Below are 20,957 nucleotides of genomic sequence, written 5' to 3'. Positions count from 1 at the left end.
TATGTAATTCTATGAGCACACTCACAGTACTTCAAAACACACTGTACATCATCCTATCTATAGAAAATGTCATTTCAGAAAATGCATGTTTAAATGATATTGAGCTGTGAATTAATATTTGTAAGAAAGCCAGGTTTGTTATCATGACAATTATTTTGTACATTATAAAGCTGAAACATTGGACTGTAAATACAATATAGTAGAATGTAATGTTTCAAATGATTTTATATTATAATCTATAAAAAATCTAAAAGTTTTAGAGTATTTTGCAATCTTTATATATATAAATTTGTAAATATTGATTTGTTAGACAGGTTTTATTGTAAACACTAAGAGTCTGCTATTTATTGAGACATTGAAAGGACTAAGCCTCCAGTGTTTATATGTCTTAATTCTATTCAATTCCACAGTTTCTTAAAACCCAAACATTGATACATGAGTAAATTAAAAAGAGAAACCTGTTATTGATGTAGGTAATTATGACATAATGTTGTTATTGACAGAGATGTCTCCCTGACTGAGGAAATCAATACGGGATTTTGTTATAAAACCACAGGATAAAGATGAAATAAATGTCTGCTGTAAATGATGTATAGATTAGTGTTACATAAATCTGTCACAGTGCCATATGTTAGGAGTGGTCATCACATTTCCCGTGTGACGTCAGACCGGCTCTGGATCAGTGATGGTAAAAATCTCATCTTGACAAACACAGCAGGTGATAAACTACATCAACTGACAGATATACGTAGTTATGGTTATGGAGTACATACAGTGACAAGTGACAGTGATTTAATTTATATAGACAGTGACGGTAACATCAACAAACTGTCTACAGATAACAGAGTAAAGACTACATTAATAAAGTACAACACAGCACCATGGGAACCACTGTGTGTCTACAGCTCCCCCTCCACTGGAGACCTGCTGGTCGGGATGTTTTACTACACTAATTTTACATATACAGGCAAGGTAGTGCGGTATAACTCCACAGGAGAACACATACAGACCATACAATATGACATCATCAACAAAGGTCAGAGACTGTATTGGAGACCTAGCTATATCAAAGAGAACCACAATGGTGATGTTATTGTGTCTGACTGGCTCCGTGCTGTAGTGGTGACAGAGCATGGTGGTAAACACCGCTTCTCCTACACAGGACCTCCATCAGGATCAGAACTATCACCACAAGGAATCTGTACTGACGCGCTGTCACACATCCTGGTGTGTGATTATAACACCCATACAGTACAGATGATTGATAAAAACGGACAATTCCTATCACAGATAGAGACACCACAACACGGGACATATACACCATACGGCCTGAGTTATGATTATGAAAGACAGCTTCTCTGGATTGGATCAGAGAACAACAACACAGTGAACATATACAGACTTATCAATGGAGTTGACAATCTGACTGGTAAGTAATACTGTTGTATGATTTTGTGTTTTGTTTAACAATATTTTGTGTGTACAATATAATAACTACAATTAAATAATAATGGGGGATGTCATTAGTGACTTATTATATTCATTGTTTTGAATGTAATTACAAGACATTAATAGATAATTATAGGCATTGTACTAAGTGTTATTACATTACATGTTTAACTATAATTATAACTTGTTTCATTAAATAACATAAAAACATTTCTGAGGTAAGGACATCATAAATTGTTGTTTAACTATATAGTGTATAATTTTTGATAAGGCTGGGTATGTTTGTTATTTAATTAGATTGTATTTAATTATATATAATTTTTGATAAGGCTGGGTATTAGTGTTATATAATTAGATTTCATTATATGATTGAATAATTCCCATCTCTCTAATTGGCTGAGATCCAACAATGTTAGAAAAATACTACGTTATATTGACCTGCATGTGACCTTCCAGGTAAATAAAAGGAATTATTTTTTCAACAATGGACCAAAAATAGATAGGGAAATTCCAAATTCTTGCAAATAGTTTTGGAAAGTTATTTCACTTGCACCTGATTTCCACTCATATGAACATAACATTAAGGCCCATAGATTCTCGGGTGAGGTTTGGGGCGGGGGGAGGGGGGGAGGGGTGCAGGAGGTCTGCCCCTCTCCCTACCTTTTGAGAATATAAAGTTTTAATTTAAATTTTAAGGATAAAATAATTTAATGAAAGTCCCCCTCCCCTCTTTTAATGGACATTATTACATCCCACCAAATAAAATTTTGAGTTGGAAGAATTCTTTTCCTTTTGGGGCAGGGGGGAGGGGGTGGTAGTAAAAGATTTTTTAAGGTAAGTTGTCACTTTCCCCCCTTATAATGCCCCCTTTTCAAATCAATCCTATATATATGCCTGACATTTATTTTTTCTACATTGCACCTAAACTAGAATTAAAAATTTCAAAATAATACCACCGGTTGTTTTTAACCCTGTTTCTCTCATTATGTTTGGCTAGTACTTCAGTAGACTTGAACAAGTAAGATGGCACGGATTGCTTAATGAGTGTGTGTCATTTAATCTTTGAATCATGTAATAAAACAATTATTGCTGTTTTTTTCGGTAAATACGATGATTTAGCCACCTCCGAAGTACAATATTTGGGCTCGGTGAATATAGCACTCCTCAGGTGTCTAAATCATCGTATTGACCTCAAAAACCAGCAATAATTGTATAGTATTTAACTATATATAATTTTTGATAAGGCTGGGTATATATTTGTTATTTGATTAGAGTTCTTTTAATGACATTGTCAAGGCACGGTTTTCCAGAGTAAAAATTTTAAAAAGTCACTAAGAGTGATCTCTCTTGTTAAAGAATTCAACCTTAAAAAGTGTGTTTCTGAGTTTTACAAACATTCATCTCTGTAGCTAGAAAGGTTTTGATAAACATTGTGTTTAGGGATCAGACAGTCTACAGATCATTACTGACCATAGCTATGCTGGGGAAGTGGAAAGGGAGATAACTCCATAATAAAGAACTCTGTAGAAATGTCTCAGTCATGTATCTTAATTTGTAGTTTTAACCAAAATATTAAAAATATCACAGGAAATGAGGATACAGTAATATAATTTAATTTTGTTTCTATTCTAGCCTCTGACTGGTTAATATTCAAAAAGGAACACAAAATATTTCTGTATAACCTGGTTTGGTATGGGGACACACACCCCTGACAACCAGCTGAATCATCTGTATCCATACAATCCTCTCATTTCCAGTCCTCGGGATTCATGGAAAATTCCAGATTTAATAAACGTACCTTTAACTTCAAACAATAATTCGATCTTACCACATGTAAACAAACAAACTTCCGTTACTTCCGTTACTACGGTTGTATTATTGAGCAGCAAATTTGAATAAATAAAAGCAACAAAATTTTACACCCATAATTATTTAATGATTTTAAAATTAAATTATAAGGAATGACTCTAATTCTTGGCCAAATTATTCGAGTATAACCTGGTTTGGGTCAGTTTACGCTGTTTTATAATCCGTTTCGCAGATTATAAAGCGTAAGCTGACCCAAACCAGGTTATACTCGAATAATTTGGCCAAGAATTAGAGTCATTCCTAATGTATTTAATACATATACAGGTAATATATACATGAAATGTAAGGGTTTTAGAGAAATTTATGGTGAAGATTTCTTAAGGTGCTTTTCATAACATTCTACATAGAAAATGCATTGAGAATTGATAAAATAAAAATTACATGATTGATTTGACAAATTTAAATAGGAAGTGTGGCTTGATCGATTTCGAGTTTAAGAGTACTACTGTACATGTTTGATACTACTACATCTGAACAAGAAGCCTGTAACTAAAACTACTGATTTTGTGCAGATCAAACTTTAATGTATATATTCTGTACTGCATTATCATGTAAAGAGTGCTAAGTTCTCTGATTGGCTCATGATACAAGTCACATTGATTTCGTCTTCTATTTGTGTTGACATCATAACTGTGTATTAAACTTAAAGTGAGGAACTGGAAGGGTATACAGTTATGAAATGGGTGTGTGTAGGGGGGGGGGGGGGCTAGGAGATTAGGGTTAGGTATTGTGGTAGATCTTCTTAGCATTATATATTAGTTGATAATTAGTATGGTTTTTTTCAATGATCAATTCAAACAAAAGAGATCACTACAATATTTTACAGAACTTTCAACAGATGACAATATGTTATAAACACCATAGATAATAACACAGCTCTGTCTTAAGGAATGATGTGTAAATGTTTATGCAGGATATGTAATATTTTTTTCTGCAAGGGCTGCAACACTTATTCCAACACTAACATTTACACAACCAAAGAAAGCTTTTTTCTTGTTAAACATGTTGAAATTATATTATAATAACACATTTTAAGGCAGAAATTATGAACATTATGAATATTTATAATACATATGAAATGCATTTTGAAAACATCATGGAGGCGACTTGTCTTTCTATTGATTGTATTGGGGGTGACTTGTCTTTGGATGTGAAGTGTCCTGATTCTGTTTTAATGTCATGGTCATTGTGGTGGGTGTGACTTGTTTTTGGATGTGAGGTGTCCTGATTCTGTTTTAATGTCATGGTCATTGTATTGGGGGTGACTTGTCTATGGATGTGAGGTGTCCTGATTCTGTTTCAATTTCATGGTCATTGTGTTGGGTGTGACTTGTCTTTGGATGTGAGGTGTCCTGATTCTGTTTTAATGTCATGGTCATTGTATTGGGGGTGACTTGTCTATGGATGTGAGGTGTCTTGATTCTGTTTTAATGTCATGGTCATTGTGTTGGGGGTGACTTGTCTATGGATGTGAGGTTTCCTGATTCTGTTTTAATGTCATGGTCATTGTGGTGGGTGTGACTTGTTTTTGGATGTGAGGTGTCCTGATTCTGTTTTAATGTCATGGTCATTGTATTGGGGGTGACTTGTCTATGGATGTGAGGTGTCCTGATTCTGTTTTAATTTCATGGTCATTGTGTTGGGTGTGACTTGTCTTTGGATGTGAGGTGTCCTGATTCTGTTTTAATGTCATGGTCATTGTATTGGGTGTGACTTGTCTATGGATGTGAGGTGTCCTGATTCTGTTTTAATGTCATGGTCATTGTGTTGGGGGTGACTTGTCTATGGATGTAAGGTTTCCTGATTCTGTTTTAATGTCATGGCCATTGTGGTGGGTGTGACTTGTCTATGGGTGTGAGGTGTCCTGATTCTGTTTTAATTTCATGGTCATTGTGTTGGGTGTGACTTGTCTATGGATGTAATGATGTCCTGATTCTGTTTTAATGTCATGGTCATTGTGTTGGGGGTGACTTGTCTTCGGATATGAGGTGTCCTGAATCTGTTTTAATGTCACGGTCATTGTGTTGGGGGTGACTTGTCTATGGATGTGAGGTGTCCTGATTCTGTTTTAATTCCATGGTCATTGTGTTTGGGGGTGACTTGTCTTTGGATGTGAGGTGTCCTGATTCTGTTTTAATGTCATGGTCATTGTGGTGGGTGTGACTTGTCTATGGGTGTGAGGTGTCCTGATTCTGTTTTAATTTCATGGTCATTGTGTTGGGTGTGACTTGTCTATGGGTGTAATGATGTCCTGATTCTGTTTTAATGTCATGGTCATTGTGTTGGGGGTGACTTGTCTTCGGATATGAGGTGTCCTGAATCTGTTTTAATGTCACGGTCATTGTGTTGGGGGTGACTTGTCTATGGATGTGAGGTGTCCTGATTCTGTTTTAATTCCATGGTCATTGTGTTTGGGGGTGACTTGTCTTTGGATGTGAGGTGTCCTGATTCTGTTTTAATGTCATGGTCATTGTATTGGGGGTGACTTGTCTTTGGATGTGAAGTGTCTTAATTTTGTTTTAATGTCATGGTCATTGGGTTTGGGGGTGACTTGTCTTTGGATGTTAGGTGTCCTGATTCTGTTTCAATGTCATGGTCATTGTGTTGGGGATGACTTGTCTCTGGATGTGAGGTGTCCTGATTCTGATTTAATGTCAAGGTCGTTTAATTTCTCTGATCATTGAATTGTTTGGATTTAAAAAAACAAGATTCTTAACCCCCCAAAAAAGTTATTTTAAATTAGTCATGGCACATGTACACGTATTAAGTAACTTTCTCACAGACTCGATACTTTTTTATTTTGATAAATAATAGCTATAAAAAGCAGGCAAGCATTATGGTCTCCAGAGCTTTTTTACCTTGTACTTGTGTGTAGTTGTTGTTGAAATGTAAAGCAGATAAATTTGTTTATATATGTTTTTAGGTCACATGAGTTAATCAAGTGACGCATTGCTATTTGCTATCTGTGTGTCCATTGTCAGTGTCATCCGTTAACTTTAAACATTTTCAGCATCTTCTCTGGAAGTACTGAACCAATTTCAACCAGTTTTTACATATAGCATCTATTAATGTAGGAAAAGAGAAATAATTGTAAATTTCATGCCAAAAGGAATCTAAGGGTGGGGCTCTAATGATCACATGATAAAAATGCATAAATTGTTTAAAAATCTTCTCTCCTTCTGTATATCAAGCAGAAAAACTAGTTGCAAATTGTACCATTGTGGCCCAAGGGGTTCTGGGAAAGGGTTGGGGGTTCTTTTATTCCTGGATACTAAGAAACAAACTACATGTAAGTGTATAGTAATGATGAGTAAGGGTGCTTCTTTCGAAATTGGGTATTTCAAGCCCCCGGGAACCTATTGCTAGTATGGGGATATGTTGAATCTATTAGTCGTGAAAATGTGTCATTTTCTTGAAATTTTTCTACTCTGCTCTAGGGTATTTTTCGGCAAATAGAGTACAAAGTTGTAAAGCAAGGCTATTTTTACCAGATTTCATGAATTTCTGAACCGCTTGGTCAAATGTTCTGGTGCTTGGGCTGTGTTAATTTGTAAGTTGTTTTTTTTTTTTTTTTTTTTTTTTTTTTTTTAAATCATATTTTATTTCTATTTCTTAATAAAAACAAACTTAGAAATATATATATATATATATATATATATATATATATATATATATATATATATATATATATATATATATATATATATATATATATATATATATATATATAACATACTTAGAACAAGTTACATTACGAACTTAAGGTAATATGGCAATATTGACTTAATACAATGTAAAGCAATTGAAACATGTATTCAAAAATATTTTAGGCAAAATCTTTAAAAAGCCTGTAGTCTACAAGAGAGTTCAATTTTTTCAGAATGGAAGCATAGAAAATTATTGAAGATTTAACATGATTAAAAATGTTGGAACTAGTTTCATCCAAGGAATGTAGTCGACAGTACATCTTATATTTGTAAATTCTATAGGCAACATAAGAGATGAGTGTATTGAGTGATACAATTTTTCTATTACGCTCAGAACTAAATCCAATCATTACATGTTTCCATTTGATATCTATTTTCAGGTAAGAACTTAACCTGTTCCATATTTCAAGAACATTTTTACATTCAAAAATGAGATGTTTTGAAGTTTCGTTCACATGGCATAATTTGCAATGGCTGTTCGTTTCTTTTTTCCATTTACTGAGATAGAAATTACTACAGAGAATATTGTTTAAAAGTTTATAGTTGAATTCTGTAAGTTGTCTATCAGGTATGTCGTAAAATTTACATTGATATATATTTTTTCCATTCTACAGGTTCAACACTGAACTCTTTTGTTTAAAACTGTTTGATAACACGGTTTACAAAATTTTTTGTGTACAAAATTTTCATAGAAAAAGCTGCATCATTGATCTAAGACATTAACAGATCCTGTGTAGAAGAGAAAATAATTTCTGTAGCGTATGTTCACAAACTTACAATTTAAAAAATCATACTTTCGTAGTAAAGGTTTGAAAACAGAAGTAAGAATTTTAAATTCACACAACCAGTTTGACTTTTTTTTATACACTTCGAAAAATCTAACAATGCTTTGAAATTACCATCATCGTCAAATAAATCTTTAACATGTAAAATCCCACTGACTATCCAATTTTTAAAAAATAATGTATTTCCTCTATAAACAAAGTTACAATTGTTCCATATCGGCTGTTGAAGAATATTATCCGAATACATTTTGTTCAAAGAACAAGGCTTACAATCATTGAAGCAACATAACATTTGTTGATAGAAAATAGGTAGTTTCTCTATATTTTCTTTCTTTCTATCGGAGAAACTTAACGCATAAGGAGCATCAAAATTTAATTTTTTACAATAGCCATCAAAAATGTTGTACAAAATACCGTTTTTTCTTAACAACCTAGGTACCCAAGCCGCTTTTAAAGCTTTTAATTTACATTCAATATCAACAATTGAGAAATTCTGCCTATTAGCGTGTTTCGTTTAATTCGTTCATTTTTATCCCAAATAAAGTTATAAATTAGACGTTGTATTTTTTTTCATGTAAGCAATATCAGGAAGACTAAGTATTGAAGCAACATATGTAAGTTTAGATATCGCAAGTGTCTTTACTATACATGATATACCAAATAACGTAAGTTTTCTTCTTTTCCAGGATTCAAAAAGTTTTTCAATATCGTGATAAATTTTCATCCAGTTTTTAGTGTAACATTCTTCCTTGTCGTGTCCAATGAAGAATCCTAAGCATCTTACTACTTTATTCGTGATTTTTATGCCGTGGAGTTCATTATACATCTTTTTTAGTTCCCCTAACAAAATGCATTCTGTTTTATGTATGTTTACTTTTGATCCCGCATGTTCACAAAATTCTTGTAATTTATCTAGAGTGCGCTTCATTGACATTTCGTCTCTTAAAGCTACAGTTAAGTCGTCCGCATGTTGGATGTTTTTAATTTCGCAATTATTGATTGTTATGCCTTTGATGTCCTTATCACATTTTATCTTAATAGCCAAAATTTCTGCGACAAAGAGGTACAAGAGAGCGGAAATAGGACATCCTTGCCTAAAGCCTCTTGTCATTTCGCAGGTTTTAGAAAGCCAGCCATTGTTTTTCATTTTAAACATTGGGCTTGCATATAAAATTTTTGCCCACTTTATAAAACTACTGCAAATATTAAATTTTTGTAAGACTTGAAAAAGAAAATTCCATTCAACTGAGTCAAAAGCTTTTTCAAAATATACCATCTGAATTTTCTTTTTCACAGTATTCAAAGACGTCAAGTACTAATCTAGCATTTTCGCCGATATATCTTCCTTTTATGTATGCAGTTTGGTTTTCGTTAATTAACTTAGAGATTATTTTGTAATCTTTTTGCAAAGACAAAGGCAATAATTTTGTAATCTGTATTCGTTGAACTAATCGTTCTATAATTTTTAAAATTATTTTGTCACTTTTTTTTATAAATCAGTGATATAACAGAGAGTTTTTGTGAGTAAGACAATTCACCTTTATCAAATATATCTTTAAGGGCTTTATAAAAGAAGGGCCCAATTTTTCCCCAAAAACATTGATAAAATTCACAAGGGAGGCCATCTAGTCCAGGTGATTTTTCTTTTTTTTATTGTTATCAACAGCTTCCTTACACTCCTCATATGTTGGAAATTCTTCTAGTAATATTTTATCTTCTTCACTTAATTTAGGGATATCTTCTATCTCTGATAAATATTTTTCAATTTTTTCTTTGAAATGTCTTTACTCGTGTAAAGATCACTATAGAAAGAGTACATTTCACCTAAAATGGCATTAGTTTTACTGATTTTATTCCCTTCTCTTGTTTTTATTTTTTAATTATGTTTGAAGATTGGTTGCACTTTTCTAAATTTAAAAAATATTTTGAGTTTTTCTCCCCCTCCTCGATCCATTCAATTTTAGATCTTATCTGTGCACCTTTATATTTTTTGTCGTATATAGCATCCAGTTCCGCTTCAAAAGTTTTCAATCTTTTGTAATCAAAATTATCAACATTTCCTTCTTCTGTATCTTCTATTTCGCGTTCTATTGATCTTATCTTTAGTTTAATTAATTTTTGTTCATTTTTTGCAAAATAAATAGAGAAATCTTTAACCTTTCGTTTAATCAACTCCCATGTCATTATAGGGCTTAAAGAGGAATCTATACTATGAATAATATCTAAAATTCCTTTTTTGTATTTTTCATTATCGAGATAGGAAACATTAAGTTTCCAATATCCGGGATCTTTTTTCGTTTTATTAATATCAAAACTAAATTTTAAGTATCTATGGTCACTCATTCGACTTCCGTTTGAATGGGAACCTGGAATTTTTCTAACCTTAATATCTGCTATGCTATAATAAAAAGAATCGTTTATAAAAACATAATCTATTCTACTTTTAGGGTCATTTTTTGCATCACACCAAGTGAAACCTGACATACCTGGATTTTGTTTTCCCATATATCATCCATATCATAATGTCTTATCAAATCTTTCAAATAGTTTACACTTTTGTCAGCATTATTGCTTAAATGGCAATTAAAGTCTCCACATAGTATAATATTTTCGTTGACAAAACTTTTTGAAATAAAATATTTAAGTTTTTTTTTAAAATTCACACCTCTTCTTAATTTCAATAGGAGCATATATATTTATTATTGTAAAAATATTGCCGTTAGCTTCAAGATTTATCAAAATTTTCCTACCATCAATAGACTTTTTGACATTTATGATGTTTACATCTAATTTTTCATTTAATAGAACAGACACGCCTCTACTAAATGATGAGTCGCTATATGCGTGAAATGTTTTTCCTTTCCAGTTTAAGTTATACATAGATTCATTTTTTTTCTACAAAATGCGTTTCTTACAACAAAATAATATCTATGTTACATTCTTTCAACCATGAATAAATTTTTCGTCTTTTTTCAGGAGTATTTAACCCCCTTACATTAAATGAGATAAATTCTAACTTTTCCATAAGAGATAGTCTTAAAATGTTTAAATTTGTTATAGAAAAAGATACCGTTATATTTCATTCCAGTCCGCTGATCGAGAATCAAAGTCCTGTGACATTCAAGCATTACACAGTTTTTGCTTTAATTTGTAAGTTGATCTCCTTTGCTATTCACCTAGCAACATAGGTTCATGTTTTAGTTAATTTCATTTTATTTTATACTTCAGTCTATAGATCTTTACAGTGTTGTTTTATACTCAGCTGACCGTTAAGGCCTTTGGGCGTCTTTTTTTTATTAGCTCACCTGTACCTAAGGCTCATTTGAGCTTTTCTGATCAAAGAGTGTCCGACATCAGTCTGTCGTCTATAAACTTTTCACATTTTAGACTTCTTCTCAAGAACCATTAGGTAAATTTAAAGGAAACTTGCCACAAAACATCCTTTGGTGAAGGGAATTTAAGTTTGGTCACAGGAAGTACATGCACAATACCCTCTTTCAAGGGGAGATAACTTGAAAATTTGGTGGCATCATTTGAAAATTTTCTCTTTAAGAACCACAAAGCAGGAACGATCAGAGTTTACAGAAGCAAAAAAAAAAATTAGTAATATTGATATGGAAGCATCCTAAGGTTGTGTCAATTTAAGTTTGCACCCCTCCCCCACGCCCCACCTGTAAACTTTTCAATACTGAACTGCTTTCTGCTTTTTCCTAGCCAATATGCTCAAGTGAGTATTGTGGCCCATGGGCCTCTTTTTCTATGTTCAGTAAATGAAAGAAAACTAGTCATCAATGAGTCCCTGAGGATTGTTCTAAGAACATGATTTGTCTTTTAATTTATCCTTCCACTGATGGTTTAGATAAAATTGATGAGTTGAAGAAGTTCTTGAGAAAGGAGAAGACGAAGATTTCCCATGCCAGAGGAATACTTGTTGGGTGTGCTGAGGCTGGAAAAACAACACTGTTGAAGCGATTAAGAGGGCAACATCAGAATATCAGTGAAGTTACAAAGTCAACCAGGGGGCTGGAAGTCCATCAACACCTCTTCATCGTTAAAGAAGGAATTTTAGAAGGTAAAATTAATTTCTGATGCAAATATATACATTAAACAAATAGACAAAATTTCTTTGCTGTTCAACAGATTATCCATGATATTAAATCTTCTCAATTCTGCAAAAGATTTTATATAGTTAAATACTCTGAACATAAACACAACTAGAAACTCCTCTGTTACAAGCAACAGTGTTATCCCTGAACATTTCTGCCATATACAACACTATTTCTTATGGGCTGAAAACCTGTTGGTAAACTTTCTGATTTTACCAGATTCATAACAATTTTCAGCATGCTATTTTTGTGTATTGTTTTGAGCAGGAATGATTATGCCTTCTACTATATTAAATATTATTTATTAAGAATTATTATAATTGGGATGAAAGAAGACGAATATGACAATGTGAAATATCCTGCAGTATTGAAAATACAGTTGAGCTTCGGTATCTCGAACACTGATATCTGGAATACTATGGATATGTGGAAGTGATCTGAAAGTCCCAGCCACTTATTCTTTAGTTATATTTCCCTGATATCTTGAATCCTCAGATATCTTTAATGGCAACAGAAATGATGTAGATCAATATAACAAAGTTTTTTATAGCATGTATTAGGATTAAATTCTAAGCGAAGTTTATCTTTTGGTTGATATTGTTTGGTTCCTAGGAAGAATATAAGTACTTATCATGTAAGATGATGAGTAATATTAACAAAAATAGATTACTAGCCTGCTTCATTATGCCCCTTTCGAAGAGAAGAGGTCATATTGCTTTGCTGCTTGTCTGTCGGTTGGTATGTCTGTCTGTTTGTCAATCCAGAAACAGTTTCTGTTCATTTTCTTCGCAGAAGCTGCGAAATAAATTTGGTATACAGATTTATCATAAAAAATATGTAGGTCTAGTTCTGTTTTGGGTACGATCGAGGAATTTTTGACAGAGTTATGCCCCTTGGACTGAAAAAAAATCCAATTATTTGCAGTTTCCGTTCATTTTCTTCACAGAGGATGAACATTCTGAAATGAAATTTGGTATACAGATTTATCATAAAAATATCGAGTCATTCCTGTTTTTGGGTACGATCTAGCAATTTTTGACAGAGTTATGCCCCTTGGACTTAAAAAAATTCCAATTATTTGCAGTTTCCATTCATTTTTTTTTTTTTGCAGATGTTGCACATACTGAAATGAAATTTGGTATACAGATTTATCATAAAAATATCTATGTCAAGTTCTGTTTTTGGTACGATTTAGCAATTTTTGACAGTTATGCCACTTGGACTAAGAAAAATTCTTATTGGGTTGGGGGGCATAAGTGTTTCACAAACATCTCTTGTTTGTAAATAATGCTTGATGATGTAAAGAGGAATACAGATACAAGACATGATATGATCAGTATATTGGTAGTCAATCGTCAGTTTTGATAAAAGAGATATATAATTACTATATCATGATGTCTTTTATAAGGAATTCATTCTCCTAACTATAGAATTAATTGTTAACAGTAGCTAATGATGACTCACCATTGAAGACATTTATAAGGATAAATACCGCAGATCTGAATCCAAATGTGAGCAGTGCAGGTGACCTCTCCAATTCAAATGAAAATAGAGACAATTGGAGACTGAAAAGTTCTGAAAAAGAAACTGAAGTAATTTATAGCAGAGAAGAAGAGAAAGAAAGGAATGTAGAGTTGTCTAGTTCACCAACTGAAGGCAAAGAAGAAGTCAATACAGTAGAGGTAATGGCAAGTGTTCTCTCCTCAGAAGCACAAAAATTGGTGAAAAATGAAATTTTTCAGAAAATCTTATCTGAAAAAGAGAACTTACCAACTGTTAGCATGCTGGATTTTGCTGGACAGTTAGCGTATTATGCCTGTCACCAAATTTACGTAACACCAAAGGCCTTTTTCATCCTTGTGTTGGACATGACTAAGAAGTTTGAAGATGTTGTCGATAAAGAGAAAGATAATCAAGAAGGATCCATTTTCTCGGTGTGGACATACAAAGGTAAGACATGATGTTGTGATGTTAAATTTGTTTGTAGGACTCACATTAATGAAGATGAGAAAAATTGTGGTGTATCAGACACTCGGGCCTGCAAAGTAAAATGGAGTCATACAGAAATGCCTGGATATAAGAGGAAGCCTCTTGAAAATTAAAAAAAAAATATCGAAAAAGATGGAGAAAGGTCAAACCCAAGCCTCTCTCCCATCAGATAGGAATTTTGGTTGGATATTTAACTGTTTTGTGTTTATTTTAGCTTACCTGAGCAGAAGATTCTAATTACGTATTGTCCGTCATCTGTCTGTCTGACTCTAAACTTTTCACATTTAATGCTTCTTTTCAAATTTCAATCAAACTTTCCACAAAGTATTTTTGGATAAAGGGGGTTCAATTTTGTGCAATTGAAGGGTCAAGCCTTCTTTCAAGGGGAGAAAAATTAATGACATATCTTTTAAAAACAATCAACTATTGAGTCAAAAAAATCGAAACTCGGCATCAAAACATACAAAGAGCAAGGGCCACTTAGCGCCTTTTTTGGCCCTGTAAATTTCTGAAAAATCGAAATTGCTCAGTTTTGGCTGACAATGCAATATTCATCACTTGGACCCTTGGTGACCATGTTTCTACTGAACATGACTAATTTTCTCTCTAGTCAATGCATTATGACGTCATGAAATGCGTCCGTTTTACCATCCCATACCAAAATTAAGTACAAATTAAGTACGAAAAAAAGTGCCAAAAAAAAAAATTTTAGAAAGTATACTTTTTTCGACTAAATTTGGAACAAGGGATTTGGTCGTTCCAAATTGAGTCAAAAAAGTAAACTTTTTTGTGCTTTATGAGAACTTAGGTTCTCGGTTACAAAAAAAGGATAACAAATGTATACTTTTGGTACATTTCTGTTTTTGAGAAAAGTACATAAAAAGTATAACTGGAAGTACAGAAAAGGTGTATTCTTAAAACTAACATACAAAAGTACAAAAAAAAGTACATCTGGAAAAAAGTACAAAAATGTATGAAGTACAAAAAAGTATTCTTCCAGAAAAAAGTACAAAAATGTATGAAGTACAAAAAAGTATCCTTCCAGAAAAAGGTACAGAAATGTATGAAGTACAAAAAAAGTATACTTCCAGAGAAAAGTACAAAAATGTATGGAGAAAAAGTATAAAAATAGTACTTCTTTAGATTGGTGCATAAAAAAGTACAATAAAATGTAAAAATTAAATGTAAGTATGAAAAAAGTATACTTTTTAGTTGGTACAAAAAAGTAGAGAAAAAGCATACCCTCCCCCCTATAAAATATATAGCAAATAGAACCCCCCCCCCTTTTTGAAAAAAATACGGGTATTATTTTGAAAGAACAATAAAAAACCTCAAAAATGACCATTTAGCTCAGGTATACCAAAATAAAACAAATTAAAGGTACAAGATTGTATTTTGAAAGCATGAAATTTTAACAAAATATGAAGTATAGGGAAAAAAATTCAGCTTTTCAGAAAAAAATCAGAAAAAAACGGAAATCGGAGAAATCTTTATGAAATATTACCTACAATTCAAAAATCGTAAATGCTAGCTTTTATCAAAATTCAGAAGCATGAGACCCCACATCTTCATTACATTATTCATTATTTTCAGTACTAACCTTCCGTAAATAATTTAAAGAATATATTGGAACATTAAATCATCAACAGGATTATAATTCTGTAAATAACAAGATCTGATCCGTTTTAGCTCACCTCAACGAAGTTGGGGGAGCTTATGTAATACCCTCGGCTTCGGTGTCGGTGTCCCAGGTTAAGGTTTTTGGAGCAGTTTTCTTTTCAAGTACTTCTATGGCCTATGTTAGTCAGAGATGCATGGAGGATGCTTCTAGTATGTTTTATTGTACCAGTCAAGGCTTCAAATGCTGCAATTTCAGCTAAAGAATGACCAGGTTAATGTTTTTGGAGCAGATTAAAGTTTTTGGAGCAGGTTAAAATTTTTGGAGCAGGTCTCATTTCCAAGTAACTATAAGCCCTATATTGACTAAACTTGCATGGATGATACATCTAAGGATGCACACTACTGAACTTGCTTCGGATGCTGAATCTGACCTATATTTTCCGGATGAGTGACCAGGTTAAAGTTTTTGGAGCAGATGTCATTTCCAAGTGTCTATAAACCCTATATTGACCAAACTTGCATGGTTGATACATCTAAGGATTCACACTACTGGACTCGCTTCAGATGCTGGATCTGACCTACATTTTCCGGATGAGTAACCAGGTTAAAGTTTTTGGAGCAGATCTCATTTCCAAGTAACTATAAGGCCTATCTGAAGCAAACTTGCATGGATGATGCATCAAGGGACGAACAATCTCAAACTTGCTTCGGATGCTGGATTTGACTAACATTTTCTGGATGAGTGACTAGTTTTAAGTTTTCAGATAAGTCTATTCCCAAGTAACAGCAAGCCCTATCAGACCAAAATTGCATAAATGTTGCATCTAGGGATGCACACTACAATATTATCAGTTTAGTGTGGGACTTTCCCTTACTTAAAGACAACATTCGTTGAGGTGAGCTCTGTAATCTCTGATTTTTATTTACCTATGTTTAGTCTAGTAACTTATAATGCATGGTTATGTCACTGATTGATCATGCTCACAGATCGCCTCCACTCCTTCACAGTCTAGTCACCCATCTTTCCCTCCCGTTTGAATTTTCTTGCTGACACAATTCAGTGCACTAACCTTTGACCGCATATTAATGTTAATGTCACCCATTTTTCACTGATCTTCATTTGAATATGCTAAATGATTTCAGCCTTCAAGTACTTTTCCTTGGGTTCTGCAAAAAAAAGTTAAATAATCAAAACACATTCTTTTTTCAGTTTTAAATCAAACAGGTTCTCAAAAAGCAGAAGTAATTCCTATACTTAATACATGGCAGACTGACAGATAGTATCATATATTCAGTTTAATATTCAAACTAACTTGAAAACCAATTAAAACTCAGAATTCATATGTGAAAATCAAAAAAATTAAACCCCAATCATCCCCATCACTTATAAAATTTTAAAATAAGTCTTTTCAGTGCATGAGTATGTTAAGGACAGACAAGCCTACTAATTTGATATGTCTCTATTGTATTTTACAGAAATCAGATTAGATTAATATGTACTTACTGATGATAAGATACACTTAAATTTTTGAAGCATTTTCCTATGACTCTGCATGTTAGTGAGATGCTCATGGCAAAAAACACATGCATGCACTGCTGAAAATTATATAAGAAAACTCAGGTAACTTGAATGTTTAAGAACTTCTCCAGTATTATATCCACACACAAACATTGAATTAAACCTGACAATGATTTTGGAAAATTGTTAAGTGAGTTTGATATCCCTGTCTAAATTCCTAATGTTATGTAAGCAAATTAAAAAAATAATCATGTGTCTCAAAATTATGTTAATATACCCCCCCCCCTTTTAAGTTCTCTTCATCCTGGAAAGATAATCAATATAACTATCCAGTTCAACTTTTAATTTTTCAGATACATGTAAATGCTGTTTGCTTGTTTAATCAACCACATGATTATTACTACCCCCTCAACAACATCCCCCACCAACCATCACATCCCTTTTAACAAGATCCACTACTTTTACAAACTTTAATCTTACAAAATTCAGTGGACTTGATATGTAATTTTTTTTTATCATACCAAGACTTAGCTAGGCTACAGTAAATGTTCCCAGACACCGACCAGTGCTGACTGTATTATAAACCTATTGCATGAATTATACTGAAATATTTGATGAATTGAATATGTCAAGGAACTAAATGATTCATGTTACATTGAGCCAGGGAAAAAGCATCTTCCAGTATGTTAACTTAAGTTTATATAAATTGTCATACTGATCAAAACAAACCAGAAATCGAAGACACAAATGTCCACAAGTACGTAAAATCTATATTGAAATTCTCCACTGAATATATTTCTAAAGTGGTAAAATGCATTTACTACTAACAACATCAAAATTTAGATATAAATATAGTCTTACCGACTTCTTTAGCTTCTTTTAGTTCTCGGCATTTCCATCCCAACAATTTTCAAATCGTCTCTGACAAAATCCGCGCTTCGTTGTTGACCAATCGTAGACTTCGTAAGAGTCACGTGATCAAAAAAGGAAATAAATAATTACTAAATTAGTTCATAAAAACACCAAAAATTCCCGTAATAATGTTTTTAAAGTCATCAAATTTCTTTTAAAGCCGTTTGTGTGTATACTCGATAGGTAGATTTACCATCAGCGTGGGCGTCTCCATATGAGTGAAAAATTCTCGAGATGGACGTTAAACAACAAACAAACAAACAAACAAAACCATCATCGAGCCCGCCATTTTGTTTTATGATCGTCGTCGCCATTTTGCCTGTTTGTTTTTTTAGGTCACCTGAGTCATTCAGGTGACCTATTGCTATCCGTTTTTCCGTCGTCGTGCGTCGTCCGTCGTGCGTTAACTTTTGAACATTTTCAACTTCTTCTCCAAAACTGCTCAACCAATTTAAACCAATTTTGGCTTGCAGCATCTATGGGTGAAGAGGATCAAAATTTGTGAATTTCATGATCCCTGCCCCCCCCTGGGGCCCTAGGGGTGGGACTAAACCACCAAAATTGATGCAATCTTTAAAAATCTTCTTCTTTACTCCTGGACACCAAGCAGTCAAACTGTTGAAATGATTGTAATAAGCATTGAGCCCTTTATCAAAATTGTGAAATTCATGACCCCAGGGTCAGGGGTTCTGGTGCTAGGGTGGGAATACATAGATCATATAGTGAATGTGCATTATTTCTTTGCTCCTGGGTATTAAATAAACTAACTAAGTATATAGTTATGTTGCACAAGACTGCCTCTTCCAAAATTGTGAATTTTATGGCCCCCAGGGTCAGGGGTTCTGGTGTAAGGGCGGGGCTCTATTGATTATATAGTGAAAATGCATTAAATCTTTGAAAATCTTCCTCTCTGCTCCTTGGTATTAAATAAATTAACTATGTACATAGTTATGATAAGCAAGAGTGCCTCTTCCAGAATTGTGAATTTCATGACCCCTGGGTCAGGGGTTCTTTTGTAAGGGCGGGGCTCTATTGGTTATATAGTGAAAATGCATTAATTCTTTGAAAATCTTCTTCTCTGCTCCTGGGTATTAAATAAACTAACTAAGTACATAGTTATGATGAACAAGAGTGCTTCTTTAGAAATTGTGATTTTCAAGGCCCCTTGGTCGGGGTTTTAGTGTTAGGGCGGGGCTCTATTGATTATATAGTGAAAATGCATTATTTCTTCGAAAATTTTCTTCTCTGCTCCTTGGTATTATTTAAACAAAGGAAATGCATGGTTATGATGAGCAAGAATACCTCTTTTTAAATTGTTAAATTCGTGTCCCCAGGGTCAGAGGTTCTGGTCAAAGGGGGGGGGGGGCTCTATTGATTATATAGTGAAAATTCATAATTTCTTTCAAAATAGTTTTTCTACTCCTGGTTATAAAGCAAAGAAACAATTGCGTAGTTATGATGATCAAGCTTAGGATGCTTTTACAAATTTTTTAAAACATGTGGTCCCAGGGGTTCTGTTGTGTCTGTGGGGGGGGGGGGAGGCTCTATTGATAATATAGTGAAAATGAGTGAATTCTTTGAAAATCTTCAGCTACATGTAATTGCATAGTTATGATGAGGAGGGGACCTCTTCCAAATTTGTAAATTTCATGACCCAGGGTCATGGGTTCTGGTGTTAAGGTAGGGCTGTGTTAAATAGCGAAAATGCATTATTTCGTTGAAGATCATCTCTGCTCCTGGGCATATTGGAGGTAATTTCAGAGTAAAAAGTTTTGATAAGCAAGGGTATTTTTACCAGAATTTTGAACATCTGGACCATTTAGTCAAGTGTTCTGGTACTGGCCAGGGCTCTATTAATTTGTATTCTACTGAGTGAAGTTATTCCCCTTTGCCATTCACCTTTGATAATTAATCACTGTAGGTAATATATTTGAAAGGTTAACAGAATAAGAGAATTGATATTAGAAAACATTAGAAAAGAAAAAATGGAAGGCCATGTTGAAAGATCAAGAGCTAGATGGGTCGAGGAAGGGGAGAAACCCACAAGGTATTTTTGCAACTTGGAAAAGCGTAATTATTTAAATAAAACTATTAAAAAACTGGAACTTGAGGAAAACTGTAATATATATGATCAAGCAAGAATACTTAATGAAGTAAAAAATTTCTACCAAAACCTTTTTGCAAATAAGGACTCAGAACTCCTAGACTTAGACCTTGAAAATATTATTAAAAATCATGACATTACAAAATTAAATAAACACACTTCAGCATCAATAAAAAAAAATGTCTGAAGATGAAATCTTTGAAGTTATAAAAAATATGAAAAACAATAAATCCCCAGGAAGTGATGGTTATACAGTTGAATTTTTAAATTTTTTGGAGAGATCTGAAACAAATTATATGTCAGTCAATAAATTGTATCTTCGTCAAAAAGGAGCTCCCTATTTCTCAGCGATTGGGAATTATTTCATGTTTACCAAAGGGAGACAAACCTAGACAATTTCTAAGAAACTGGCGACCCATTACACTATTGAATGTTGTTTACAAATTAATCTCAGGTTGTCTAAGTTTTAGAATCAAATCCACATTAGACTATCTTATTTCAGACACTCAGTCTGATACATTGGAGATACATTGGAGAAAATTGGAGATTCATTTATGATTTAATGGAATATACTGACCGTAAAAATACACCTGGATTACTAGTGTTAATTGATTTTGAAAAGGCATTTGACTCAATTCCTTGGACCTTTATTTATAAAGTATTAAAATTTTTTGGCTTTGGTGAATATATAATTGAATGGATTAAGATTCTAAACACAAAATTTAAGGCTTCAGTGTTACAAAGTTTTTATCTGATCAGATTGACATTGAGAGAGGGTGTAGACAAGGGGACCCTGTCGCACCATATTTGTTTCTTCTTTGTGCTGAAATTCTTGCAATCTTAATTCAGCAAAATAAAAATATAAAGGGTATCACGATAAGTGACAAGGAACATAAA

The 20,957-nt window shown here is 33.2% G+C and overlaps 1 protein-coding gene across 1 annotated transcript in view; it reads left to right on the top strand.

Moving 5' to 3' along the window:
• Positions 1–588: 588 nt before the first annotated feature.
• LOC133180654 (uncharacterized) overlaps positions 589–20,957 on the top strand; it is a 35,259-nt gene continuing 14,890 nt past the window's right edge. The window contains exons 1-3 of the mRNA XM_061315125.1: positions 589–1,429; positions 11,670–11,882; positions 13,363–13,866. Coding sequence (XP_061171109.1) covers positions 589–1,429; positions 11,670–11,882; positions 13,363–13,866 — 1,558 coding nt within the window. The remainder of the gene's footprint in view (positions 1,430–11,669; positions 11,883–13,362; positions 13,867–20,957) is intronic.

This window comes from Saccostrea echinata, unplaced genomic scaffold (assembly GCF_033153115.1).
Source record: "Saccostrea echinata isolate AGI-Se365-2 ecotype Australia unplaced genomic scaffold, CSIRO_AGI_Sech_v1 ptg000007l, whole genome shotgun sequence".
Classification (NCBI taxonomy): domain Eukaryota; kingdom Metazoa; phylum Mollusca; class Bivalvia; order Ostreida; family Ostreidae; genus Saccostrea; species Saccostrea echinata.
Note: the sequence above shows the minus strand (reverse complement) of the source record. Positions and strands in the feature narration are given on the sequence as shown.